This window comes from Neodiprion lecontei, chromosome 5 (assembly GCF_021901455.1).
Source record: "Neodiprion lecontei isolate iyNeoLeco1 chromosome 5, iyNeoLeco1.1, whole genome shotgun sequence".
Taxonomy (NCBI): Eukaryota; Metazoa; Arthropoda; class Insecta; order Hymenoptera; family Diprionidae; genus Neodiprion; species Neodiprion lecontei.
In genome coordinates this window covers 1,822,870-1,849,925 of record NC_060264.1, presented here as the reverse complement: position 1 = coordinate 1,849,925, position 27,056 = coordinate 1,822,870, and the positions used below count along the sequence as shown (strand labels likewise).

The 27,056-nt window shown below is 39.4% G+C and overlaps 5 protein-coding genes across 6 annotated transcripts in view; 2 read left to right on the top strand and 3 right to left on the bottom strand.

Moving 5' to 3' along the window:
- The window catches only part of LOC107220942 (protein Wnt-4-like), a 49,325-nt gene extending 46,824 nt beyond the window's left edge, over positions 1-2,501 (bottom strand). Inside the window, exon 1 of the mRNA XM_046739779.1 lies at positions 2,148-2,501. Coding sequence (XP_046595735.1) covers positions 2,148-2,386 — 239 coding nt within the window. The 5' untranslated portion in view covers positions 2,387-2,501. The remainder of the gene's footprint in view (positions 1-2,147) is intronic.
- A 6,262-nt stretch (positions 2,502-8,763) lies between these two features.
- On the bottom strand, positions 8,764-10,559 carry LOC107220276 (CDK-activating kinase assembly factor MAT1). Its single transcript, XM_015658803.2, has 2 exons — positions 10,026-10,559; positions 8,764-9,929 (listed from the first exon to the last, which is right to left on the bottom strand). The coding sequence occupies exons 1-2, from the start codon at positions 10,147-10,149 to the stop codon at positions 9,088-9,090; spliced, it is 966 nt and encodes a 321-aa protein (XP_015514289.2). The 5' UTR covers positions 10,150-10,559; the 3' UTR covers positions 8,764-9,087.
- A 32-nt stretch (positions 10,560-10,591) lies between these two features.
- Positions 10,592-12,936, top strand: LOC107220277 (TP53-regulated inhibitor of apoptosis 1-like). 2 transcript variants are annotated; one of them, XM_046740884.1, is made up of 3 exons: positions 10,592-10,922; positions 11,367-11,630; positions 11,984-12,936. In XM_046740884.1, exons 2-3 carry the CDS (start codon positions 11,400-11,402, stop codon positions 12,074-12,076), a joined length of 324 nt encoding a protein of 107 aa, XP_046596840.1. In that variant the 5' UTR covers positions 10,592-10,922; positions 11,367-11,399; the 3' UTR covers positions 12,077-12,936. The 2 variants fall into 2 exon arrangements, with proteins under 2 accessions (XP_046596840.1, XP_015514290.1); XM_015658804.2 differs by having other exon boundaries at positions 10,597-10,922; positions 11,456-11,630.
- Positions 12,937-13,045: 109 nt separating this feature from the next.
- On the bottom strand, positions 13,046-14,894 carry LOC107220275 (complement component 1 Q subcomponent-binding protein, mitochondrial). The gene is made up of 5 exons (XM_015658802.2): positions 14,479-14,894; positions 14,168-14,318; positions 13,880-14,082; positions 13,397-13,485; positions 13,046-13,303 (listed from the first exon to the last, which is right to left on the bottom strand). Exons 1-5 carry the CDS (start codon positions 14,693-14,695, stop codon positions 13,154-13,156), a joined length of 810 nt encoding a protein of 269 aa, XP_015514288.1. The 5' UTR covers positions 14,696-14,894; the 3' UTR covers positions 13,046-13,153.
- Positions 14,895-15,112: 218 nt separating this feature from the next.
- Positions 15,113-27,030, top strand: LOC107220273 (pre-mRNA-processing-splicing factor 8). The gene is made up of 31 exons (XM_015658801.2): positions 15,113-15,312; positions 15,803-16,042; positions 16,231-16,399; positions 16,493-16,657; positions 16,768-16,983; positions 17,359-17,697; positions 17,942-18,047; positions 18,302-18,830; positions 18,906-19,132; positions 19,246-19,572; positions 19,650-19,856; positions 19,939-20,229; positions 20,509-20,889; positions 21,129-21,367; positions 21,443-21,589; positions 21,684-22,248; positions 22,330-22,656; positions 22,747-22,916; positions 23,006-23,153; positions 23,229-23,518; positions 23,632-23,823; positions 23,896-24,090; positions 24,183-24,354; positions 24,414-24,527; positions 24,620-24,793; positions 24,897-25,090; positions 25,169-25,550; positions 25,634-25,837; positions 25,950-26,074; positions 26,318-26,472; positions 26,564-27,030. The coding sequence occupies exons 2-31, from the start codon at positions 15,823-15,825 to the stop codon at positions 26,716-26,718; spliced, it is 7,125 nt and encodes a 2,374-aa protein (XP_015514287.1). The 5' UTR covers positions 15,113-15,312; positions 15,803-15,822; the 3' UTR covers positions 26,719-27,030.
- The last annotated feature ends 26 nt before the right edge of the window (positions 27,031-27,056 follow it).

The following is a 27,056-nucleotide window of genomic DNA, read 5'->3' as shown; positions in this document are numbered from 1 at the left end:
TTTAATATCGATTTAACCAAGTTTTCAGAAACGATGATCATTTTGTCGTCCCGTGTTTATTATACGGAAGAAAAAGAATATTTGCGTATTTTACCCCTTCGAATTGACTGTATTCTTCTTTTTTATGCTCTTTTCTTTTTCATCCCAGCGAAAATTTCGAACAGCATAACAATATTCGATCATAAAATTATAGATCTCTCTGTAACGCGAATTTTTTTTTTTGCACAATCTATAACAAATGTGAAAATATCGCAGTATATATTTGAGTAAAACGAGAAACGGTAAATTACGGGCACGAACATGGGAAAAAATTGTTCTCTGAAATCGAGATTATTATAATATTATAAAAAAAAAAATAATTTCAAAAACACGTTCCAGGATCGAGTGTAGCGATGATAAGAGAATAACGAGCGTTACGTTAACGACTAGATATCGCGTACACGTTGATACGTGTAGGACGAAGAAGATGAAGGAGAAGAAGTAGGGTAAAGGGTAGTGCACGGTACACATCTAAACACGAGCATAGTTGTTGCGCATCAAGTTTGAACTAAACTTTCAAGTCACGTACGACCAACGCGCATCTGATGCAGCCAGAAACGTTGTCCCGTGTAACGTAAGTACTAGTCAGACGTGTTTCTGCGCTGATTCGTGATACGTAGTAAAAAAAAAAATAAATAAAACGTAAGCAATGCAAGGTGCCTGTACTGTGTATGTCATGTAATATATGTAATATATAGTACGAACGGTACGAATGGTAGGAATAAAATTTGAAGAACAAAAAACAAAAAATAAATAAATAAATAAACAAAAAGGAAAATAACGGAATGAAACTCTGGAGAGAAAAGAATTCGAAGAATAACAGGAAAATTAAAGAAGGATGGAAAAGGAACAAAATAAGCGACTGCGATGAAAATTCAAAAAAAATCTTTTCATCCTCGCATCGTTCACAAATGTAACCAGCGGAAAAACACTTTGTACCGTAATGATATATAATGTTTTGCAAATCGGCTTTGTTAATTAGCCCGGTCCGTTCGCCGCAAAAAAGCTCAAAGCTCGAAGCGCAACGGCAAAACTGCAACTCCGCAAATTCGGGGTTAAAGTTTCAAAGTAAATAATTATTATTATTATTATTATTATACGCAAAGTTACGTTTCGCGTGTTTGTATGTAACTCGTTACGATAACGAGACAAACACCATGCACGATATTATACACACGCTGTACGAAAGATTTTTTATTACTTTTCGCATTTATTGCCGGGTCATTTTATTTCATCGTTTTTTCCCATCGCGTCGGTACGATCTTTAAACTCCTCGCTTATTTCTTATTCTTTTTCTTTTCTTTTTTTTTTAAGAGCAAGCAGCTTTTGCACAGCCTTGCGATTTCTCTTTTCCACCTTATAATTTTTTTTTTTGCTTTTGTTTTTTCACGTTTTTCCGTACGCAAGATATTGTTTATTCTCATGTCTGTCGCACGAAATTCGGATCAAGAAGAAGAAGAAGAAGGAAAAAACATCGAAATTAAAAGAAAAAAAAAAGCGTCAAAAGCTTCGGTCTCGGGGGAAAAAAAAACAACAACAACAACAACAACAAAAAATACAATCTCGCCACTTTCTAAATACGTTGGTACGCGCAATGCCTGTGCAGCGTGTAATAAAGGCTTGCTGCGCATGCTGCACTACAATAAGGAAAACGTGTTAAAAGCGTATTAGTGACGCACTTTTACAACCGTCACGATCGTTACAGACTATGACTACCGATCGTCAACTATATTACAGGTATACCTAACAATGTATACATGTACGAACGAAGAGCCGATATTATAAGCTTACGACAAGTAAATTTCTGTATTATCAATACAGTATTGAATTGAGGAAACGACGGGTTAAAATAAAAAAAAAAAAGAAAAAAAAAGAGAGAACACGAATTGAAAAATTGAAAAATAAAATGAAAAATAAATAAACAATCGAAGAATAGTCGCGAGAAGAAAAGAAACTCTCGTATAATTCGATCGCTCTTCCTCTCGATATTTCAATTATTATTAACCAATTCGACGCGTCTTCCTCATACGTAATAACAAATTTAACGATATGCGAACGAAACGACAAGCGTTTGATATTACAATACCAGTTTGTAATCGATAACTTACCACCAATTAGCCTGAACCCCGTTGTGCTGAGTGACGAGGGCGAGTATTATTGCGACGATCATGATCGTGGTCGTCGACGTCGATGAAGATGACGACGACGATGACGATGAAGATGACGGTGCACCGATACCAGCGGTTATACAATTTGAAACGCGACTGGTAACAGTAGTGGTTGTATTACGAGGCACTGCGATCTCGGCCATTCGAGATTCCGATATTATTGTATTACGCATATACATATATATAATATATAAACTAAACCCAGGCTGCACACTGATGCGGGAGGAGAAAATAATTGGCGATTATGTCACACTGCACTCGAAGCGTAGAAAGGTGAAGAAAAGGGAAAGAAAGAAAAAAAAAAAAAAAAAACCCCGACACTGTTGTACGTAATAAAATATCTCCTCCTCCTCCTCCTCCCCCCCTCCCCCCACTCCTCCCACCACCGTCGACGTCCTCTACGAGCGTCCCCTTAAATACCGACAATTAATTAGTCCTGTTTATCTCTTAGCCCAGCATCTCGTTTAACCGACGCTTGTTATTTATATTTTTATTATTTTTTAATTTTTATATATATAATTTTTATACTCTGCAATTATTGTTATTGTTGTTGTTGTTATTATTATTATTATTGTAACCGGTGTTACGCTTTTTATTTCTTGTTCTTTCCGTTTTTTTCTCTTATTCTCGTTCTTGCCACGTTTTTACATTAACAAATTATTACACGTGTATGTACGTATATAATAATGTATTGAATATACAATTTTGTGATTTAGCATAAGATTCGTTTTTTTAAATATCACACACAACGGTTGTTTTTACGGTTAGTAATCGCGTTAATTATTGTTGCTGTTGTTGTTTTTTTCTGTTTATAAACACGCATCCGTCAAACGGTATGTATAATACAATACCTACGAGGATCACAATTTTTAGGCATTCAATGTCGGCAAGAACGACGTATACGTTGTATCGTGAGAAAGCGTGGATATACGTCTGTAAGCACATACATAGGATATAGAAATGCACAAATCGACGAGTTTGCAACGTGAACGGGTTTCGACTTGTCGTTTAGTTTTCCGGAAGAGGAATTCTCGCACGTCAAAAGATTATTGTTTTGTTCCTCAAGATATTCGCCTCGTATCGTCCCCCGATACGGTCGAAGAGGCAATGAATAACTAGAATACAATCATCACCATCGCGATGATTGTTTGTAACGAAACTTCACGCAAGTGAAAATCATTCGTTTCGACAAATACAATTGTCTGCGAGACCTCGGGCGTGATTTGTAATTTTTCTTTTATATTTATTTATTTTTTTTTTATTACTTTCGGGGGAGGGGGTCGCTCGCCTGGATCACAGACAAGCTGCGACGGTGAATTATGCGCGATTTGTTTATTACCCGGCGTAGCGGCGGCGGTAGAACCGTTTCGTTCGGCGGTCACCAACTGACTGTGACTCGTGAAACGCCACGAGGAACGTACGAAACGAGGGGGGATTGAGGGCGTTGACTAAAACCCGTCCTTGCCGTGCGATTGGATACCCGAGGGGAGGGACTTGAGGGCTAATTGGAGATTTGGACACCCCCTACCTTGCGATAGACGATAGGCACACACGTTCGTCGCTTAAACAGCCGATGAGCCGATCCGTTCGGTCCTGGTTACGCGTTTGTTCTTCACCGATGCCCGATGACGGTCCCGCATGCGGCTCCAATTCGTCTCCCGGTTTTTTTTTCTTTTTTGTTTTTTTTTTTTGGGAATTACTTTTGCGATTTACGGGTACGTTTGTTTTCGGAATTGGAACGATTGTGTGTTTGAAGGGAGAGGGTGATGCGATGTGGTTTTATTTTATTGAAAAATAAAACCTTCTAGGTTATCGGTCGAGCCGAGTGAAATTATATCGACGTAAGTATATATGTATGCGGGATCCGAACGAGTTGAAGAAACAATTGAAAGAGAGCGGGAATCGAGGTACGCGGATAATTAAAATGGCCGCATTTGACTCGCTTCGAATTAATTTTAAATAGTAAGATATTTGTCGAGAATATTTGATGATAGATTTCGATCGAACGATCGGCAGCGGGACGGCAAGGATATTTTAAACCTGTTCGTCATCTTCGAACAATGTCGGAAAATCGGGAATTAAGCTTGCGAAATTCATACCTTAATTCATAACCTCGATTCACACAATCGTGTATAAAATATCACCGGTATAATATGTAATTTATAAAATCGTTGAAAGAGTCGACGATTAGATGTAAGAAACATTGATTCCATCACGTTTTTTATTCGAGTTTTTTTTTTTCTTTTTGTCTTTTGGCTGACCCGACGAGTGAGATTCGAGTAAAAAACCCCACCGAATGATCGAGTCTCAGTGCACAGCTGTTGCAAGACATTGATTAACCTTTTCAATCACACGTTTTTCAAATTAATATTTTGGCCTGAATTTAATTGTTGGCTGATCACGAATCTGAAGTCGGAATTTGATGACTTCTAAATCCAATATGGCGGATGTGAAATCGAAAAAAAGTATCAAAACCCGACGATTCTCACCGAAACTTGTTACCCGGGAGTTTTTGGGGTTATAAGAAGTAACAAAGATCATTGGAAGTCGTAAATAAACTGTTACAAGGATGACTGTAAGATGTAAAAATTTTTTACATGACACTCTGAGCATTCCACTCTGCCCGAAAGGGTTGAACGTACACAGCACAGTATTTGTGTATTTACTGAGGCACAATGGGCGCGTTATACATTGCATAGATGACGGGTATAACAACGAGGCGAATTAACTTTACGTACACCCTGTATACCAGGTGCTGGTTTCAGCCGACAAGGGCTCTCTTTTACGGCATTGCTATTGTTGCATGGGCAGCTACCTCATTGTGCATGGCTAATCAGGCATGCCCACCCTTCTTGTTATGCTCAAACACTATTATATGTATACACCACCGCTATTACCACCACCAACACTCCGCCTTAAACTTATACTGCACCAAATTTTATTCCGCTCCTGCAGGCTCGTTACAAGCCGTCATAGTTCGGCCGCTGTTATCCTAACGAAAATTTCGGAGCTCGGTTTTTTTTTTTTTTTTTTACACCAGAATCGAAAAATATTGTTCAAGGTGCAAAATGAAAATTAGTTTTCCAGCTGTTACCGGAAAGTCTGTTATCGATTTATATATAACGATTAATGCTGAGGAAAAAATGGTTAACTCGCCATTTTCGAACTGTTTGAAATTCAGTAAACCCGAAGAAAACAAAACATATTCAAATTTCGCAATCTTAGTTCCTTAAAAATCATTATGAAAATAAGAAAATATTGAGATTTTGTTCGAACGTTATTAATTTCGACCCTGTCATTTCGCAGTATAAAATTTTTAACACACTATAATTACGGTGACAATTATATACATGTATACATATGTAAACGCATGTATCCAACTTGTATAATACAATTGTACGCGAGAATCGTTCAACGCGTGATTACACGGGTTTCGCACGGGAATTGTGAACGAATACCTACGCGAGTTAAACAAACGGCTGCAGGAAATTGATCGAAATCCTCGAACCGCAACTTGTATAGGTATAACATAATACTTGAATAGCTCAGCTTTGCTTCTGGGTCAAGTGGCGCGGTACGGATGATTTAAATTCGGCGCAGCTCGTCGCATTGCAAAAATAGGCGGAAATCGGATGGATTTGAAAAAATTTTTTTTCGAAGCTTTGCTTCAGGGGTCGTGCTTGCGTAGAAATAATACTTGGTGAAATTAAAAAATATCAGGGTCAGTCGTTTACTACGAGTTCGCGTGGAATGTCCCATACACATATACACATGTATACGTATAATTAAGTAATAAAATATTTGTACGCCGGCATGAAACGACGATAAACGCTTTGATCTCGGCAAAATAAGGCGAGGCAATAACGATACGCGTATGCATGTACGTAGTATGGATACATAGACGTGCGCGTGTTTGTCTATAATACAATAAATAACTCGTATCTCTGAGAAATATGACGAACACCGTTTCGATATTTTAGGGTTTATTTACCTTGCGCAAATAACAGCGCGCGCGCGAAGAAAGGGAGAATGTTAAAAAGCACACGACGAATGTTATACCTGAAAAGTGAAAATAGAAAGAAATTGGGATTAGAAAAAAAAAAAAAAAAAGAAAAGGAAGAAGGAAATGTGAGTACGAAGAAAAAAAAATTGAAGATATCTCGGGAATATTCTTAAAAGGTGTGTGAGAAAAAAAAGGAAAAAGAAATACTCGTGGAAAGAGATGAAACTATAAAATGTAAATAAAACGGCCGCAGTTCAAACTGAGACCTAGTATAACGCTGCGGTATAATATAATCCTTATCTGTTCCTTGAAAAAACGAGACTCCAAAGCCAGGATATTACCTATACATACATATGCATATATGTTTATATATACAAGTATATATATATATATATATGTATATACGACAAATTACTTGGGAATCTCTGTAAATATTACACTGTTAAAACCGCCGAAAGCGTTGATTGCACCTCATACCGGTATTTATACCACATGCACGTATATATTATATATATATATATATATATATATATATATATATATATATATATATGTGTGTATGTGTATGTAGCATATATGCATTTATGTATAACTTGTGTGTACCCATATACGAGAGTAATTAATTTTTAATTGCTGTATCTACAAGTTGACGTGACTCTTAACTCCGAGATACTTGAGGGGAGACAAATCACGATGCAAATACAAGAAAATGAGCGTTAAGTGTGTGACGAATTTTTATACCTATAATATTTACCTCGAGATTTGCACCTTTGAGTTCTGTGTGTATTGTAATTTTTTCTGCTTCTTACTTTTTTTTTTCTCGTAATCTTCATGGACAAGCAAGATGATTTTCTTCAAAAAAATTTTTATTCGAGATACGCAACTATTTTTTATTTATTTTTTTATTTCATCAATCTCTCATGTCAAGTCAATTGTGTTTTTCAATTGACGGGATGAATTTCAATTATTTTATTTTTATGAAAGAGTTCGTTCAGTTTTTACGTCAAATTAAAATTTGAGAACGTTAATTGATTGGGTATATTAACAATTGAATCTCGCGTGCAGATGGGATGGATATAAAAAGTTGAAAGAAACAAAAGTGAAACGAATAGAAACCACGACACTCGAAAATTGTTTTTTCTTTTGTTTTGACACAAATTTAAATAAATTCGTGAAAAATATAACGACGGTGTATAACTCGTGGGAAATGAAGAGGAAGAAGAAAGAAACAGAGAATAATACATAACGGCGAAGAATTGTGAAAATTTTATTTCGATAGTGGTGAAAATACGCGTAACCGCGAGTCGACTTCAACTTACTTGTAACCGAAAGGCGATTTGGCAATTCTTTCCGTTTTGTTTCGGCGGGCGGCTGCAGCTTTCAAGACGAGAGTATCGCCGAGGTTCAGCATAAATCAAAATTTCAATTATCGCAGCTATACCGGTAGAACGGAGAGACGCCGGGCACGTAATATAAGAGTTATAACGCAAGTAAAAGCACGGATACACGAGGAGAGAAAGCTCAGGCTCAGAGAACACCGCGGTGTTATCATCATCATTATTACAGGCACCGAACGCTAATTTATCATTTTACAACGGGTGCCCGGCAAATCCGTGACAAATTCTTGACAGTTTGAAAAACCGCAAACTCCGGCAGCGGCGCACTGAATTCGCGGAAGCGCTGCGCCATTTTTATCTTCGACTGTCTTTCGTTTTTTTCCTGACCCCCCCCCCCCCCAAATTGGCGTCTAAACGATTAGCTGAAGTTAGTAACGATTCATGTTGAGGAAGAATCCTTACTTCTTCATCTTGAAATTGTTTGAAATTCGGTGAACCGTAATAAAAAAAAAAACAAAAAAACATACCGATCGATTGCCCTTGTGAAAATAAGAAAATAGACGAGGTTGAAGTTAGCAACGTTATCGTAACGAAACGTTGAGAAAAAAATCAGTGTTTTCTTATTTTAACAAACGATTTCGAAGGAACTATGATTGCAAATATCAGTACATGTCACGTTTTATTACGGTTTACTGTATTTCAAACAGTTCTAAAATTACGAGGTATGAATCGTTACTAACTTCAGTTTTTGTCGGGAAATAAGGAGCCGCTGCACGCAAAATTTGAAAATTGTCTTACCTTATTTACGCGAAGCTGTATCCAAAGATCGGCGAACCTCGGCTGGAATTCGGTAAAAATGTTGATTCCGGACGATAAATACGTCCGAGGCGTGCGCTGCACTCATGAAATGCAAATAAATTAATCTACCGAAGTGTTTTTCGCCGCCGACACTCCTCGACCTCGTGCATAAACGGTGTGTAACATTTCTTCCCTTATACATACCCCGCGCCTTTCGGATTTAACCGCCGAGCACGAATTTATTGGCACTCAGCGCTGGCGCCATCTGTTAACGAATCGTCGTACCAACTTCGATGCCGGGAGGCTAGGGCAGATTTGAATCCGAATCACTTGACTTGTCGGAACGTCGCTTATTCGCTAATTTACCGCCTCTGTTTATTTTAATATTTTCATTGTGCAAAGAAAATAAACGTCAAACTACCGATCGCATACCTCTATTTTGTTTTTACAAACTCTTCCACCCAACGATAATTACTATTATTATTATCATCCTCATCTTTTTAAGCATTAAATTGTCAACAATTTCTTACAATATAATGAAAGCGGTACAGCCGTACAAAATGTATAATTCGTTGTGAAAGCAGCCCACGAATATATTATTTACACGATACTACATGAGCCTGGGAGTGTCTGTTCACCATTTGGGTATAATAAGCTAGTTTTCATCGCAGTCAGTCGATATCGTCAGGAGTTTTTAACAAACTGACGGGAGACCGTCGGCAATTTATGACCAGTCGTAGGGTCAGATTGCCATCGACTCGGGAGGTCTTTGCGAGGGATTGTGGTACAGCCCAGCCATCGCTTCCTGAAGCGCTCTCAAACACGCAATGTTCGACTTAAAGCCTCCGGCTTTTTCGGCCGGCTTCTCGCTTCTGACGTGCGCGATATATCCGCCAGATTCCATTTCCTGCCAGCCAGGAGGATGCGGACCTTCGACTTCCTGCTCGATACGCTTGTAGCAGTAGGTAGGACCTTCCTCGACTTTCGGTACAGGCATGAATGTCTGCTGACCCTGTCTGCCGAATTTTATTCCGGTACTGAATTGGGTTACTTTTGCGACTGGCACGACCTTAGCTTCCTCTCTGGTCGCCTGGATCGTAGACGCGAACGTCTCGACAATGTTCGCGGCGTCCGCTTCTGAGAACATTAGCTCGTCGATGAGAGCCTCTTTCTCACGTATTTTTTTCTTCTTCATTTCAACCTCCTGCTTTATCAACTCCAATTTCCGCTCCTCCTCCTGCTGCTTTTCCAGCTCTAACAATTCCTCAAGCTCGTATTCCTCCCTGCCCAGCTTGGACTTGCTTTTCAAAATTTGTTCCTTGTTCGCCTTCTTGTACTGCTCTATCCTCTTGTTCGTCTCTATTACGTCGATATTGTTGGCCAGGTTGTATATTATCGTTTCAATTTCCTCGAGGTAATCGTTGTACTCTCGCAGCGTTGTAAAGTCCTCCTCTTTTTTGTTGAAGTCGCGGAGTATTCTCTTGCGGATGTCTACCTCTTTTTCTACCATCGAGTCCTCGAACAATTGGATCCTGAAATTTGTTCTTCGCAACGGTATTTGACATTCGGGACAAGCGCCAGAGCCTACAAGAGAAAATAATAACAACATGTATTTGAATGTTTGTAAATAAGCGTTAGAATGGAAAACGATGTAATGGAACTGTGAGCATCGATAATTACCCTTCAAAAACAAGAGATCGACGCAACTTTCGCATAACGCGTGTCCACACACGTTTACCATCAACTTCAACGACGGATTTCTGTACTTGGTCGTTTTACAACGGGGACAAATTTGGTCGTCCATTGTGACAAGTGATTATTGTTCAACCAGCAAGGAATAAATGAGGGTAAGCATAAACAACAACGTGAACTTAACCCCAGCAGCTATTTTTATTAACCGCACATTTCATAAGATAAGATTATATTTTATGTCAGACTTTATTTTTCCTGAAAACTTCTCCCTGTATGCAAATATAATGACTCGTTGAGGAACGGTATTATTACGTAGGTAGATATAAGTACATTATTTGTCAACAATACTCCAAAGCGCCCAAAAGCGCCGGATCTTTTGACGCAAAACCAAAAACCGGAAAACGCACGCGACGTGCAAAGAGAAGCCTTTGCGTTTTTTGTGCAGACACAATTTCGTGGCGCCATCTGACACGAAATTGGTTTTTGAAACTAATCGGAAACATTCGGAAGCATTCGGAAACATGAAAAACACGAGCCGGGCTCTCGAAAGTCGAGGCACCCGAAAATTTCGACCCTACAATCAGCACAATCTGGCACAATCACTCCGAACGTGATAAGTCGAGCACGCAGAATCGATGGGCTGAATTCTTGAATATATTTTAACGCACGCTACAGACGCGACTAACTCAGTTGCTTCATTCGCTCCTCGTGAAAATCTCTGTCCGTTCAGCTTGTCTTCGACGTTTGACAGTTCAGATTCTACGATCAAAACCACGGTGCTTTTTATGTATTTACGACACATCGTACGAGCGTTTTTAATTCAATCAGAGAGTACATAAAATTGTTCCAGGAGACAATCTAGCTCCGTATTAACAATTAACGCAGGTAAGTCTTTGCGCCGTATTGATAAAAAAATATGCCTACGTGCAATCATTCGGCTGTTCGCAAAGAAAAGTGAACAACGTAACCTCAAATTCAGGCCCTTCAACGTTATATGAAAGAACACTGTTGTCTCAGTTGTTACAATTATCATGATGTAAAATATTTAAGGTTAAATTCTGTCTCGAAAACTTTAACCTTAAAATTTTTCAATATGTTGATTCTCGTCAGTCATTTTAAGACATAAAGACGCTGTTTTCGTTTTGTTTGCGGCACTTGTCAATAAATTAAATCTGTCAAGTTTTCGAGTATATGAATATTACCATCTATATTCAATTAGTGGCTTGCATTTGGCATAACCTAACGCTAAATTTGTTGTAGCCAAATATCGAATATCTATCAAGGATAGCCTTTGACTTACATTGTAAAAAACGTAATTTCACTCTAAAGGATTCGATTCAATACTCTATCAGCAAATGCAAAATGCAAGCCAAAGGCTTTGGAAGTACCGTGTTGGAGTCGGTTGGGTCTGCTTTCAGAAATAGTCCGAGTAGCACAGATCTCCTCATGAACAGTATTGGCGAGACGTGCAATGAGTTCAAGAAGCAATACGACTCGTGTTTCCATTTCTGGTTCGCTGAGAAATTCCTGAAAGGGGAAACAAACGACTCCATGTGTGCTCCTTTGTTCAAAGTCTACCAGCAGTGCGTAAAGGTAATTTTATTACTATTTAGTTATTATTATTTCAAAATAGGTTTTTGTCACCGTGACCAGACTGAGCCGAACGTCAGCATGGAAGCATGCAGTGAATTAAAACAGAAATACGACGCTTGTTTCAATTATTGGTTCTCTGAAAAATTTCTCAAGGGCGATAGAAACGACTCGATGTGCTCTAGCTTGCTCAAAGTCTATAAAGAGTGCGTGGCGGTGAGTTGGACGCAAAGAAACGAAAACTTGAAATCTCTTCGATAAACTATGTCAACCTCAAGATTAATCAATCCTCAGTTTCAAATTCAGCTCTGTACTTTTTTCTCGCAACCAATGATTTTCCATCTTTCAAATTTCAGAAAGCTATGAAGGATCAGCACATAGAGATTAAAGATGTGGAAGCTAACTACCTAGGTACAGATCAGGAGAAAACAGCCCCGCCTCGCAGCTGACAATTAGTCGATAGACCGTGGATGCCAATATCGTCTTGGATGTCAGCTATGCTTTGCTCGCCGTGCATGCCGCTGGCACAAGTTACGATCCCATCGGTACCTCATAAAGTTACCAACAGTGAGGCGGCGGTACAGAAGCATGCATCGCCGGATCCTTAATTCAGTAGAATAAAAGCTATTAACAAAGATTGAAGTAATTTATATGAATTTACTTTCAGGTAAAATTGTTTTATATCTCTAGGTATGAATGATTTCATTATGCAATATGTTTATAAGGCTAAAGCTAGCAGCCGGAATTAGGAGCCAAATTTTCTAATGTTCGTTCGGATAAGGTAGTGAAATACGAAGATCTAAATTTATTTAAATACCTCGAACTCCCGACACTTTAATAGAATTATGTTGATAAAACTGAACGATATTTCTCTATTTCTAAAAAGTTAAACACGTTTGGCTGCTAGCTTCGGCTTCATATATGTTCAACAATAGCTACTTATTTTAAACTCTTTGTGTGGCGGTAAAGGTAGTAAGCTTAAACCTCGATTATTAATGCCTGAAAAGATTATTCTTAATTATTGTCACCACTCAGCAATTTTAAAGAGACATTCGATGCTTCTTATTGATTACACTCAGGTTTATCAATTGAATATTTCCAAGGCATTCTGCTTTAGGAATGCCAAATGTAAAAAAACGTTTCAAAGCTTCTACTCGAGACTAGCTTAAATGTATAACAATTGGCTCGTAGCACAATGATTTCAACTTTCTTACAGAGCCAATAGTTTAGCAAATTGAATTCCATATTTCCTTATCAAGTATCAAGAATGTGTGTATACATATGTGTAATATAAATGTATAGAAAACTATCAAACACGTGTTCAATGTCATATAAATTATTCATTTTTTTATTTTAATTCCTTATTTTCCATGCGTATTTTGTATTCAGAGATGAGAGGAAAGTTATGGGAAACACAATTGGCGTATGTAAGAAGAGTTTATTTACGAGACCTAAGACTATACAGTACAGTTCTTCTGATTAATGGTAAACATGTCGGACATTCGACAGACATTCAAATAACGGAATTATTTTCCAGATGTGAATTTTGAGAGACCTTCGAGTAAACTGATGTATGCCGTATGTTCATAGGTCGTACTCAGCTCGATCAGTTTCTCAGCAAATTCGTTTGACACTCCTTTCTCCTCAAGATAGTTCATCAGTAAATCATAAAGATACTGTCGAATGAAATGATTATTTTCATTACAATGTCGTTGCAAGGGAAAAAATTTTTTTTCAGTATTATGCCATATCTGTTATTATATACTTACGCCATCAATAACATCACCAGCGACAGCATAAATTTTGTCATTGTGTTCTCCTTCGTACAATGTTATTTCGTCTATGCCAAAGATATCGTCTGCACAGGACACAAGTCAAAATTCTTTCATGTAGTGAACTTACTACTCTGTTTAATTTTCATTTTTCTATTTACGTAAGTTGCAATGTTGCACTTTTATAAGGGTTTGTCGATCCACCGTGACTGAGATAATTTCGTTGTTTATGATATTACCCAATGCCAACGGTAGCACTTTACTTTTCCAAAGGTAAATTATCAAAAAGACAAAAAGTTTGTCAATTTGTACTCAACGCTTTGGATACCATTCACGTCCGATCAACCACAATTTTAAAACAGAATGCAGCGTAAATTTAGTCAAATTGAAAATAAAGAAAAAAATGTAACTTCAATATTTCGTAATGGCGAGATTTTTTTAAAATTTAATTTGGTCCATGGGAGGGAAAAAAAAACTTACTGTAGCCATCATCGGCACCAGAAGCTTGCGGTTCATTATTGAATGAACATGTGAACCCTAGAGTTTGATTTCCTCTTTCAATATCAACTTCGAAGCTTGGCTTGCTTTTCATTTCTCCAAATTCAGCCTTGTCTTCTGGGGTGTCAATGTCGGGTTCAGAATCAGAATCGACAGTATGATTGACATTGAAATTTATCGTTATGCTAAAAAATTACGAATTCAGTCAAGTTTTTGTCACAAAATTGTAATAACTATAGCAAGAAGATCGCTAAACAATTTTTGGCTTACGTTTCATCTCCATGTTTTTTGGTGAGCGTAACCTCCGCTCCATCTAACGATATCTTAAAGCCGTCTAACTCTGTGGGAATGGTCTTCATTTTTTGTGCCTTCTTTTCCGCAACAATTTCTTCAGCTAAAAAGAGTCCCAATTCTTTCTCCGCTATAGCATCAACCATGTAAATGACAAAAAATTGCAATTGAATAAATAGAGAGAAAATTATCACTAAAAAAAAAAACCAAATAATAGTAATAATAATAATAATAGTAAATTATATTTCGGGCGGAGAAGTTACGAGGTGACATTGAAAAATGACCCTAACCTTTGGTGTGTGCCTTTCGGGAGCAGCCGCAGCTGCAAAAATCGCTGGGATTTTGAATTTTGTAACTCGTTAGTGGTGCAAGTTCGTTTTGCCGGCTGCACATGTTCCACATCGTTCTTGCGAAATCCCTTCGTGCCGTGCCGCCGACAACAACGGTAGATTGTGTTAATCCCTTGAGAGTTGAGGCCCTCAGAGCGGTTCTGACTAATCCGTTCATCTTTCTGTCTTCTGGCTTATACCGCCGTTGATAATTGTTGTAATTAATTTACACTGTTTTCTAAAATTCGGCTGATGCACGACTTGGCACGGCTCGCGATCAAGCTACTCCTTGCGCGGAAAAGGTTGCGTCAAGGCTACGTTCACTCTTGTATTCTCGTCTTCCTCTACCATACTTGCCTCTACCCTGTTCGCCGACCGGATGTTCACTAAGGTGAGCTCAAAACCACAAACTAGTCAGGTATACTTAGACGCGGATATGGGGTGAAAATTATTATCGTATAATGTGACTTTCAGTGGACTTTCCACGCCGAAGTGCAGGCATTTTTCTCGACGGTTGATGCGTGTAACCTTAGTGACCGGAAGTCGACTCAGTGTTACAAAGAGTTTAGTAAACGCAGCCGCCATTTTGTAGCGGCGCTACTGATTTCGAGTATTCGAGTAATTTCGTCTTCGTTCGGCATGTCGGCTTGTAAACGTAGGAGATACGTTTCGCAAAGATACGTATAGACGGACGAAAATCAGGTGCCAAATAACACCAGTTGATTAATTGGAAGAGCAAATTGGGCGCGATGTTGCTGAACAACTAGCGATACCCTATTTGCAACAGAAACCAAGGTAAATACAACACTCACGACATTCTCGTGATCAAAATGGCTGACGATTTTTGTCCTCACCGCATTCTCGCCAATGAAAATCAACGGTCGGCGTCGATTTTGACTGATCACTAAGCGGAAATTTTTGCTTATATAACCTCAAAAATATCATAATTATTTCACTAATCGAATAAAAGTAATAAAAGCTTTTAAGATCCCAATTTGACAATGGAAGTCAACCATAACCAAAGGATGTGTATTTACAGGCCTCAACGCCGCATTTTTATTACTCAATAACTCTGTAAATGATTGACAGATTACGTGACATTTTCTTGCCACATTGTATTTCCGTATTGATTTACTTTCACGTATTTAATTCGGATTGTATGATATCTAGGTCAATTGGCACGATTTCTTATATGCTCATTTACGTCTAGTTATACTACTTTTTCAACTCATAATTTCTATAATAATTAGCTGATTGATCAAAGATTTAAAAAATTTCTTTTCAGCTAAATAAGTCAGCGTCAAAATGTCTATACCGCCTTACTTGCTGGGCCCAAACCCATGGGCCACCATGATGGCCCAGCAGCAGGCTCACGCTCAGCTTGCAGCTGCGCAAGCTCACGCGCAAGCAGCGGCTCATGCTCAGGCAGCCCATCATGCTCACATGCAAGCAATGGCTGGGCCGCCGCTACCGCAGCTGCCTAAGCAGCCCGAAGTTATTTCCGAAGATAAATTGCAGGAAAAAGGTAAGAATGGATTATTATTGTTAATGTTGGAAAGACAGAAAAGGTCCTCTACGCATGTGTATTATTTTCTAGTGATTGAAGAAAACATCTAAAAAATTGATATATTTCCAAATAACATTCATTGATGAAAACTGTTCACATATGATTAGATAACTTGATTTCGTTATCCCACTTTCTGCAAATTTTAGCTCAAAAGTGGCAGCAATTACAGTCCAAACGTTTTGCGGAAAAACGTAAATTTGGGTTCGTCGATGCTCAGAAGGAGGATATGCCGCCTGAGCACATAAGGAAGATTATTAGAGATCATGGAGATATGAGCAGCCGAAAATACAGACATGACAAACGTGTTTATTTGGGGTAATTATCGTGTATCAGTGTTCAATGAAGCTCTATTTTTTGTTTGTAATTTTGTCTTCACCTTTTGTTATACGGTCATTATATTAATTACAGTGCTCTGAAATACATGCCTCATGCTGTGATGAAATTGTTGGAAAACATGCCAATGCCATGGGAACAAATTCGGGACGTCAAAGTGCTGTATCATATCACCGGAGCCATCACATTTGTCAATGAAATTCCATGGGTCATTGAACCAGTCTATATCGCTCAGTGGGGGTGAGTTTTTAAAGAATTTCCAGCTCTTTGTTAAGAGAGAAAAAAAGGTCAAATAATTACTTCGGCCCAATGTTTGATCGTGATTAAAATCTAGTGAATTTAATTTTAAGAACAATGTGGATCATGATGAGGCGTGAGAAACGAGACAGAAGACATTTCAAAAGAATGAGATTTCCTCCGTTCGATGACGAAGAACCGCCTCTAGATTATGCAGACAATGTGTTGGATGTCGAGCCTTTGGAAGCCATACAAATCGAGCTTGACTCGGAGGAAGACGAATCGGTTGCTACATGGTTTTACGAGCACAAACCTTTGGTTGGGACGAAGTAAGTAAATGCTTGATTATGATGCTGAGCTCAGCTGAAATTTTTCTTGAAAGTGAACTGAATTATTTCATTAGCAATATCAGGACCTTTCGCAGCTTTGGCGTCAATATATGACCTGCTGCCCAACTCCTGACAATATACGTCATTTATACACCAATTTCATGATGAATCGCGTAGGGGTCCTGAAATCAGTCATTCATGTGGTCTGACGGTTGCAGCGTTGTTGTTTGCTTGTCTGAGATAAAACAAATGCAACGTTGTGATTGGATCAAACGCTAATCTGAAATAGACTTACGTATATACTCAAAATTTAGCAGCCTGAAGAAACATGACCAAAATTATTTCATGCAACGAAATTTTTCTAATAATTTCCAGGCATGTTAATGGATCAACTTATCGTAAGTGGAACTTGTCCCTTCCACAAATGGCAACATTATATCGGTTGGCCAATCAGCTGCTGACTGATTTGGTTGATCAAAATTTCTTCTACCTCTTTGATCCAAAGTCGTTCTTTACTGCAAAAGCTTTGAACATGGCCATTCCTGGCGGTCCTAAGTTTGAGCCCCTTGTGAAGGATTCAAATGCTGCTGATGAGGATTGGAACGAGTTCAACGACATAAATAAAATAATCATCCGACAACCAATTCGTACGGAATATCGTATCGCTTTTCCTTATCTGTACAACAACATGCCACACTTCGTTCATCTTTCGTGGTAGGTAGTTTTACTTGCAGATTATTTTTTAAATTTCTGAAGATTCTGTTATTATATTGATATCCACACCAGTTTTAAGACAATATTAAAATTATATGTGGTCTTACTAGCCGTGTGGTAAAATATTTAGTGATCGTTATTCGTCACCCTCGTAGAGGAGAGAGGGCGACTGCTGAAATCACAGACAAATTTTTAACTTTAACAGTACTATCCTTGTATTTGTTTAATTACATCCTGGTCGCAGGTACCACGCTCCTAACGTTGTCTACATCAAGACCGAGGATCCAGATTTACCTGCCTTTTATTTTGACCCATTGATCAACCCGATTTCACACCGAAATTCATTGAAGGTACATCCATTGCACTTTAATAAATGCTGTGTAGAGATTATCATATTTGATTTCGAGCTGTTCCACGTCGACATCCCTGTTCAATGAGTTGTTCAACTAAAATAGCTCGTAGATGAAGGGTCATTTTTGCCCTGCGTTAGCGCAGCATGACTAACGGAGTTTCCAAAATGACGACACTGTATTTTATTCATCGAGTTTCATTCAAAATCTCCACAATTCGCAATTTAATTTTAGAAAATCCTCTCTTTCCGTAGACAATGGAGCCTCTTCTTGAAGAAGATGAAGATTTTGTACTGCCTGAAGAGGTTCAGCCATTTTTGCAGGAGACTCCGCTTTATACAGACAACACGGCTAATGGAATTGCTTTGCTTTGGGCACCACGTCCGTTTAACACGCGATCTGGCAGAACTAGACGAGCGATTGATATTCCCCTGGTAAAATCTTGGTACCGCGAACATTGTCCACCAGGACAGCCAGTCAAAGTTCGTGTCAGCTACCAGAAATTGCTAAAGTACTTTGTCCTGAATGCATTGAAACACAGGCCTCCAAAGCCACAGAAAAAACGATACCTCTTCAGGTCTTTCAAATCGACCAAGTTCTTCCAGACTACAACTATCGACTGGGTAGAAGCTGGTCTTCAAGTATGCAGGCAGGGATACAATATGTTGAACTTGCTCATTCACAGAAAGAATTTGAACTATCTTCATCTTGATTATAACTTTAACTTGAAACCGGTCAAGACTTTGACCACCAAAGAGAGAAAGAAGTCGCGTTTTGGAAATGGTGAGTGGTAAAAATGTCAAAGATCATAAGTTTGGACTGTAATGTGCTAGTCGTAATGCTTGTTTTTACTTTCAGCATTCCATCTGTGTCGTGAAATCCTCCGACTGACCAAACTGATTATCGATTCTCACGTTCAGTACCGTTTGAACAACGTTGATGCCTTTCAACTCGCTGACGGGCTTCAATACATCTTTGCTCATGTCGGACAACTTACTGGCATGTATCGCTACAAGTACAAACTGATGAGGCAGATTAGAATGTGCAAAGACTTGAAGCACCTTATCTATTACAGATTTAACACTGTGAGTATTTTTTTGCTTTTTTTTTTCACGTACCGTTTCCCTATTCTTGAATTTATTCACTCTGTAAAGCTCGTGTTTTACAAAAAAATCTTTTTTTCGTGTGCTGATGATAGGGTCCAGTAGGCAAAGGTCCCGGATGTGGATTCTGGGCACCTGGATGGAGAGTGTGGCTATTCTTCATGCGTGGTATCACACCGCTGCTTGAACGCTGGCTTGGTAATCTTTTGTCTAGGCAATTCGAGGGACGGCATTCCAAAGGGGTTGCAAAGACTGTGACCAAACAGCGAGTCGAGTCGCACTTCGATCTCGAATTGCGAGCCTCTGTGATGCACGACATCGTTGACATGATGCCTGAAGGTATTAAACAGAACAAAGCCAGAACAATTCTTCAACATCTTAGCGAGGCTTGGAGATGCTGGAAAGCTAACATTCCATGGAAGGTTTGTGACTTGATTCCGTTTCATCTCTTGATTCGTTTTTTTCATCACTCTTCAGTGACAATTTGTTTTTTGTATAGGTTCCAGGGCTGCCTATTCCGATCGAAAATATGATTCTTCGATACGTGAAGATGAAGGCTGACTGGTGGACTAACACCGCACATTACAATCGCGAACGTATTAGGCGAGGTGCTACAGTCGATAAGACAGTCTGTAAAAAGAACTTGGGACGTCTGACAAGACTCTACTTGAAGGCAGAGCAGGAGAGGCAACACAATTACTTGAAAGTGAGTGTTAAAAGGTTGATTCTTCGATTAAATACCTGACGCACGAAGTAATGCTAATTTTCTGCGGTCGAATTAATTTTAGGATGGACCGTACATCTCTCCAGAAGAAGCTGTTGCCATTTATACAACGACAGTTCACTGGCTTGAGTCTCGTCGATTTGCGCCAATACCATTCCCACCATTGTCTTACAAACACGACACGAAACTTTTGATTCTTGCTTTGGAAAGATTGAAGGAAGCCTACAGCGTCAAGTCAAGGTTAAATCAGAGCCAGCGAGAGGAACTCGGATTGATTGAACAAGCCTACGACAATCCTCATGAGGCGTTGTCAAGGATTAAACGTCATCTATTGACGCAGAGGGCGTTCAAAGAGGTAAGCATCGTAAAACTTTTATTGTGTGTTTTTGTTTTTGCTAATGTACAAAACCATTACTCTGTTCTGGTCTGAATATTCATGATGACAGATTTGTGTAGGGGTCTGAAATCAGCCATTTGTGAGGCTGACTTCTGGTTCAGTGAGCAGATGTTTGTCTGAGATGAACATCTGGCCTGTTTTAGTTGGAAAAATAGCACAACCTGAATTGTTTGATATGGAAAATAACTTTTTCTCCCCAAAAATGTCCTCTCTCTCAACTTCGCGATCTATTTCTAGGTCGGAATCGAGTTTATGGATCTCTACAGTCACCTGATTCCCGTCTATGACGTTGAGCCGTTGGAAAAAATCACGGATGCGTACCTGGATCAGTATCTCTGGTACGAGGCGGACAAACGCAGACTTTTCCCACCCTGGGTAAAGCCATCTGATACAGAACCGCCTCCACTTTTGGTGTACAAGTGGTGTCAGGGTATAAACAACTTGCAGGATGTGTGGGATGTTAGTGAAGGCGAGTGCAACGTCCTGCTTGAGTCGAAGTTTGAGAAATTGTACGAAAAAATTGATTTAACATTGCTGAACAGACTCCTCAGGCTCATCGTTGATCACAATATCGCTGATTACATGACAGCAAAGAACAACGTTGTCATAAATTACAAGGTAATTGTTATTTCCATATTCTTTACATTATGAAATTTCGAGGATGTAGAAATTGCTAAATAATTCAATTATCTGTCAGCCTTCTACTAGTGCCTCGTAAAGTAACGATCACTTTTGCCCTGTACTGGTTTCTCATACCTGATACAGTTTCCAAGATGATGACAAGTTGAATCGATTTCAGGACTGTCGTATTTTCTTCAGGATTTTACGATTGACAAAGTTTTTTACCTTATTTCCAGGACATGAATCACACGAACAGTTACGGTATTATAAGAGGTCTGCAATTCGCTTCGTTCATAGCACAATACTATGGCTTGGTATTGGACTTACTCGTGCTCGGTTTGCAAAGAGCAAGCGAAATGGCTGGGCCACCGCAAATGCCCAACGATTTTCTGACTTTCCAAGATGTAGCTTCTGAAACGGCTCATCCAATTCGTTTATTCTGCAGATACGTGGATAGAATCCACTTGTTTCTCAGGTAAAATTGTGATCCAGTTTTTTAGTGAAGGTAATATAAAGTTTCTTGCGGAAATTTCATTAAGTATATTTACAGGTTCACAGCAGAAGAAGCCAGAGATCTGATACAACGGTACTTGACCGAACATCCAGATCCGAACAACGAAAATATCGTAGGTTACAACAATAAGAAGTGCTGGCCTAGAGATGCGAGAATGCGATTGATGAAACACGACGTAAACCTGTGAGTGTTTGGCCGTTTTATACATTAATTTCTAATTTTTTCACGCAAACGATTAATTATCTACTGTTGAAGTTCTTTTTTCTTTAATTCGCAGCGGTCGAGCCGTATTCTGGGACATAAAGAACAGATTGCCTCGGTCGACGACCACCATTCAGTGGGAGAATAGTTTTGTGAGTGTCTACAGTAAAGACAATCCCAATTTGTTATTCAACATGAGTGGTTTCGAGTGTCGCATATTACCAAAATGCAGAACGACGCATGAAGAATTCACGCACAGAGACGGAGTTTGGAATCTGCAGAATGAAATCACTAAGGAAAGGACGGCACAGTGTTTCCTCAGAGTTGACGACGAAAGTCTTCAGAGATTCCACAACAGAGTCAGACAGATCCTCATGGCGTCTGGGTCGACTACTTTCACCAAAATCGTAAACAAATGGAACACTGCGCTCATCGGTCTCATGACTTACTTCCGCGAAGCTGTTGTCAATACTCAAGAACTTCTGGATCTACTTGTCAAGTGTGAGAACAAAATTCAAACCAGAATCAAGATCGGTTTGAACTCTAAAATGCCTTCGAGATTTCCACCTGTCGTTTTCTATACTCCCAAAGAACTTGGAGGACTCGGTATGCTGTCTATGGGACACGTTCTCATTCCACAGGTAATTCGCACATATTTCAATAATGTATCAGTCAGGTGTGCGTCGTTTCAAATCTTTCATTCTTTTCATTGATAATTTCAGTCTGATCTGAGATGGTCAAAGCAAACTGACGTTGGAATTACTCATTTCCGATCCGGAATGAGCCACGACGAGGATCAGTTGATTCCCAACTTGTACAGATACATTCAGCCATGGGAATCAGAGTTCATTGATTCTCAACGAGTCTGGGCCGAGTACGCGTTGAAGCGTCAAGAGGCGAATGCGCAAAATCGTCGTCTCACTCTGGAAGATCTTGAAGACAGTTGGGACCGTGGTATACCAAGGATAAACACACTCTTCCAAAAGGATAGGCACACTCTTGCCTATGACAAAGGATGGAGAATCCGAACAGAATTCAAACAGTACCAGGTCATTACATTGTTTCAAACTTTCCTGAAACCCAAATTAAATTAGCCCAAGTAATTTGTCGTATCTTTTATTTGGTAACTCGTGTTACAGGTACTCAAACAAAATCCGTTCTGGTGGACCCATCAACGTCACGACGGTAAATTGTGGAACTTGAACAACTACCGAACTGATATGATCCAAGCGCTTGGAGGAGTCGAAGGTATCCTTGAGCATACTCTGTTCAAAGGAACGTATTTCCCTACCTGGGAAGGTCTGTTTTGGTCAGTATTTTGCCATTGTTTAATAGTGTTGGCAATAAAATCTAAACGATTGACATTTTTATAGCATTTCTTTTATTTTCGTAATGTAGGGAGAAGGCATCAGGATTTGAAGAGTCGATGAAGTACAAAAAATTGACAAACGCACAGAGATCTGGTTTAAATCAAATTCCGAACCGTCGTTTTACTTTGTGGTGGTCGCCGACCATCAACAGAGCCAACGTTTACGTTGGATTCCAGGTGCGTCCAAAACTAACTCCATAATTTTCAGCCACCAGATGAGCAGGGATATAACATTCCTTTTATTCGCCATAGGTGCAACTGGATCTGACTGGAATTTTCATGCACGGAAAAATTCCCACGCTAAAAATATCCCTGATTCAAATCTTCCGTGCCCATTTGTGGCAAAAGGTTCACGAATCTATCGTCATGGATCTGTGTCAAGTGTTTGATCAAGAATTAGATGCTCTCGAGATTGAAACTGTACAAAAGGAAACTATCCACCCGAGAAAGTCTTACAAGATGAACTCGTCTTGCGCCGATATCTTGCTCTTCTCTGCGTACAAGTGGAATGTGTCCAGACCATCTTTGCTAGCAGATTCAAAGTGAGTCATCGCTACTTTTAACAATCTTCACTCGGACTGCAATTCAATTAATATAAGTAGTCCATTGATTTAACTTACATGACGTAATCAGCAACTGTGTTGTCGCATTTTAGAGACATGATGGACAATACCACAACCCAAAAATATTGGATTGATGTCCAATTGAGGTGGGGTGACTACGATTCTCATGACATTGAACGATACGCAAGGGCGAAGTTTTTGGACTATACAACAGACAACATGTCGATTTATCCTTCTCCAACAGGGCTGCTTATCGCCATTGATTTGGCTTACAACCTGCACAGGTAATTTGTAAAAGACGGTACATCATTTGTTTTGCAAAATTACCAAGGCTAATTTTATCATTCATCAAACAGCGCATATGGTAACTGGTTCCCGGGCTGTAAGCCTCTTATCCAGCAAGCGATGGCAAAGATAATGAAAGCCAACCCTGCGCTTTATGTACTAAGAGAGCGCATCAGGAAGGCTCTTCAACTCTACTCTTCAGAACCAACAGAGCCTTACCTATCGTCACAGAATTACGGAGAGCTGTTCTCAAATCAGATTATTTGGTAGGTGGATTATTTTTTCCTCACGTCTTGTCGGCAAGCACAAGTTACTTCATGACAACTGTTTTTAATTGAAAAATTATTGGTTTTTTCAGGTTTGTCGATGATACAAACGTCTACCGAGTAACGATTCACAAGACTTTTGAAGGTAATTTGACTACGAAACCTATCAACGGTGCCATCTTTATCTTCAACCCTCGCACTGGACAGCTTTTCCTCAAAATTATTCACACCTCGGTTTGGGCTGGTCAAAAGCGTCTCGGACAGGTAATTGAAATTCGCTAATTTATCACTAACGAACGCCCGATAATATGGAAACATTCTAGCTGGCGAAATGGAAAACTGCCGAGGAAGTTGCGGCGTTGATTCGGTCTCTTCCCGTTGAAGAACAACCTAAACAAATTATCGTAACCAGAAAAGGAATGTTGGATCCTCTCGAGGTACGGATAAAATTTCAACCATGTTAATGGAACATGAACCAAATTTTTGAAGCAATAAAAACAACCTTCAGTATTTCACTTAACTTTTACAGGTTCATTTACTCGACTTCCCTAACATCGTTATCAAAGGTTCGGAGTTGCAACTTCCGTTCCAAGCCTGTCTTAAGGTAGAAAAGTTTGGTGACCTTATTCTGAAGGCTACGGAACCTCAAATGGTTCTCTTCAATCTCTATGACGATTGGCTGAAAACAATTTCTTCGTACACGGTAAGTTGCTTTTGTTTTTTTCATAGTAAAATTAACCATATCGTACGAATAATAAAAATCAACGGAGCTGATTGAACTCTCATTTATGAAATTCATCACACAGGCATTTTCACGTCTGATCTTGATTCTGCGAGCGTTACATGTCAACACAGAAAGAACAAAAGTTGTTCTCAAGCCTGACAAAACGACTATCACAGAGCCGCATCATATTTGGCCGTCACTTACCGATGACGAGTGGATCAAGGTGGAAGTGCAGTTGAAGGATTTGATTTTGGCTGACTATGGAAAGAAAAACAAGTAAGCGGTCTATATTTCGTCTTATTTGATTGCGAGGAGGTTGACTTTTTAACGTGCTAACCAACTTTTCTCCAACAGCGTCAATGTTGCATCGCTAACACAGTCTGAAATTCGTGACATTATTCTTGGAATGGAGATCAGCGCTCCGTCGGCTCAGAGACAACAGATTGCCGAGATTGAAAAACAGACTAAAGAGCAATCACAGCTCACTGCAACAACGACTAGAACAGTCAACAAACATGGTGACGAAATTATCACCGCCACTACTTCAAACTATGAAACTCAGACGTTCAGTTCAAAAACGGAATGGCGAGTGAGAGCTATTTCGGCCACCAATCTTCACCTCAGAACTAACCACATATACGTTTCGTCTGACGATATCAAGGAAACCGGGTACACTTATATACTGCCAAAGAATGTTCTCAAGAAATTTGTCACCATCTCTGACTTACGCGCGCAGGTATGTCGATGCGCGCTACTTGACTATGTGATAGTTTTACTGCTTTGTCGATTTATTCGTAATAATAAATCACTCTTGTTTAGATCGCAGGGTATCTGTACGGCATTAGTCCTCCCGACAATCCTCAGGTCAAGGAGATACGGTGTATAGTAATGGCCCCACAATGGGGTACACATCAAACTGTGCATCTTCCAAGTTCTTTGCCAAACCATCAATATCTCAAAGAGATGGAACCGCTTGGATGGATACACACTCAGCCGAATGAACTGCCTCAATTATCTCCACAAGTATGTAACTTTCGTTATATGCTTAGTACTCGAAATTGTTCTTTCGTATAAGCAGTGTAGGAACGTTATACTAACTGACAACTCGCCTATCAAGAATTACGATTATTTTTAGGACATATCAACGCACGCCAGAGTTATGGCCGAAAATCCTGGATGGGACGGAGAGAAAACAATTGTCATTACATGCAGTTTCACCCCTGGTTCATGTTCCCTCACGGCATACAAACTCACTCCTAGGTATGTGATTTTCAAATTCAATTGTTCAAACGCCCTGGATCACGCCGAGAGTTAAAACTTGGGTGCATTTAAATATTCGGTGTAAAAGTCATTCGTTACATTATCGGCAGCTTCACATTAGGTAGACTCTTTGGATGTCTGAAGGTTTTGAAAATTCTGCTTGTCATAGAAGTATCCTCAAATGGATGAAGTATATCAGCAATCAAATGGTAAATAATGTGTGAAAAATCACTTTTGTTATAGTGGATTTGAATGGGGGAAACAAAACACGGACAAGGGAAACAATCCCAAAGGATATCTTCCAAGTCACTACGAAAAAGTACAAATGCTGCTTTCTGATCGTTTCCTGGGCTTCTTTATGGTTCCTAGTCAGGGTTCTTGGAACTACAACTTCATGGGTGAGTATTGCGTGCTTTTCGTGTGCTGTGAATATTTGATTACGTTTAAACGTGGTATAATTGATGTTGTGACTTTTCAAACAATTCACAGGCGTGAGACACGACCCGAATATGAAGTACGAACTGCAATTAGCAAATCCGAAAGAATTTTACCACGAGGTTCACCGACCCGCCCATTTCTTAAATTTCTCAAGCTTGGAAGATGGCGACGGCGTTGGAGCGGATAGGGAAGACATGTACGCGTAAACCGAAGTCGTTAAAAACGGCGTTTACCTTGATACGAACTTGCTCCAGTGGCACTGAGAGCAGAACCAGTGCCGTGAAGTGTTCGGAGAAGAATTTCGCTAACGTTTAAAATATCCACGCGGTAAATCGCTTTAAACGCTCGTAAAATTCACGACCCTGAAGATGATGGTCTTCTTTCCGATTATTATTTCACGCGCTGAAAAATATTTGTCGGTATACATTCATCATTTGTTTAAAGAATTTCTCAAACAGTCGTATCAATTATTCGACAGTGTGCAAATGTTACGCGAGTCGCGTTGAGAGAAGAAAATGGAAAAAAAACGAACCAATGACGAAAC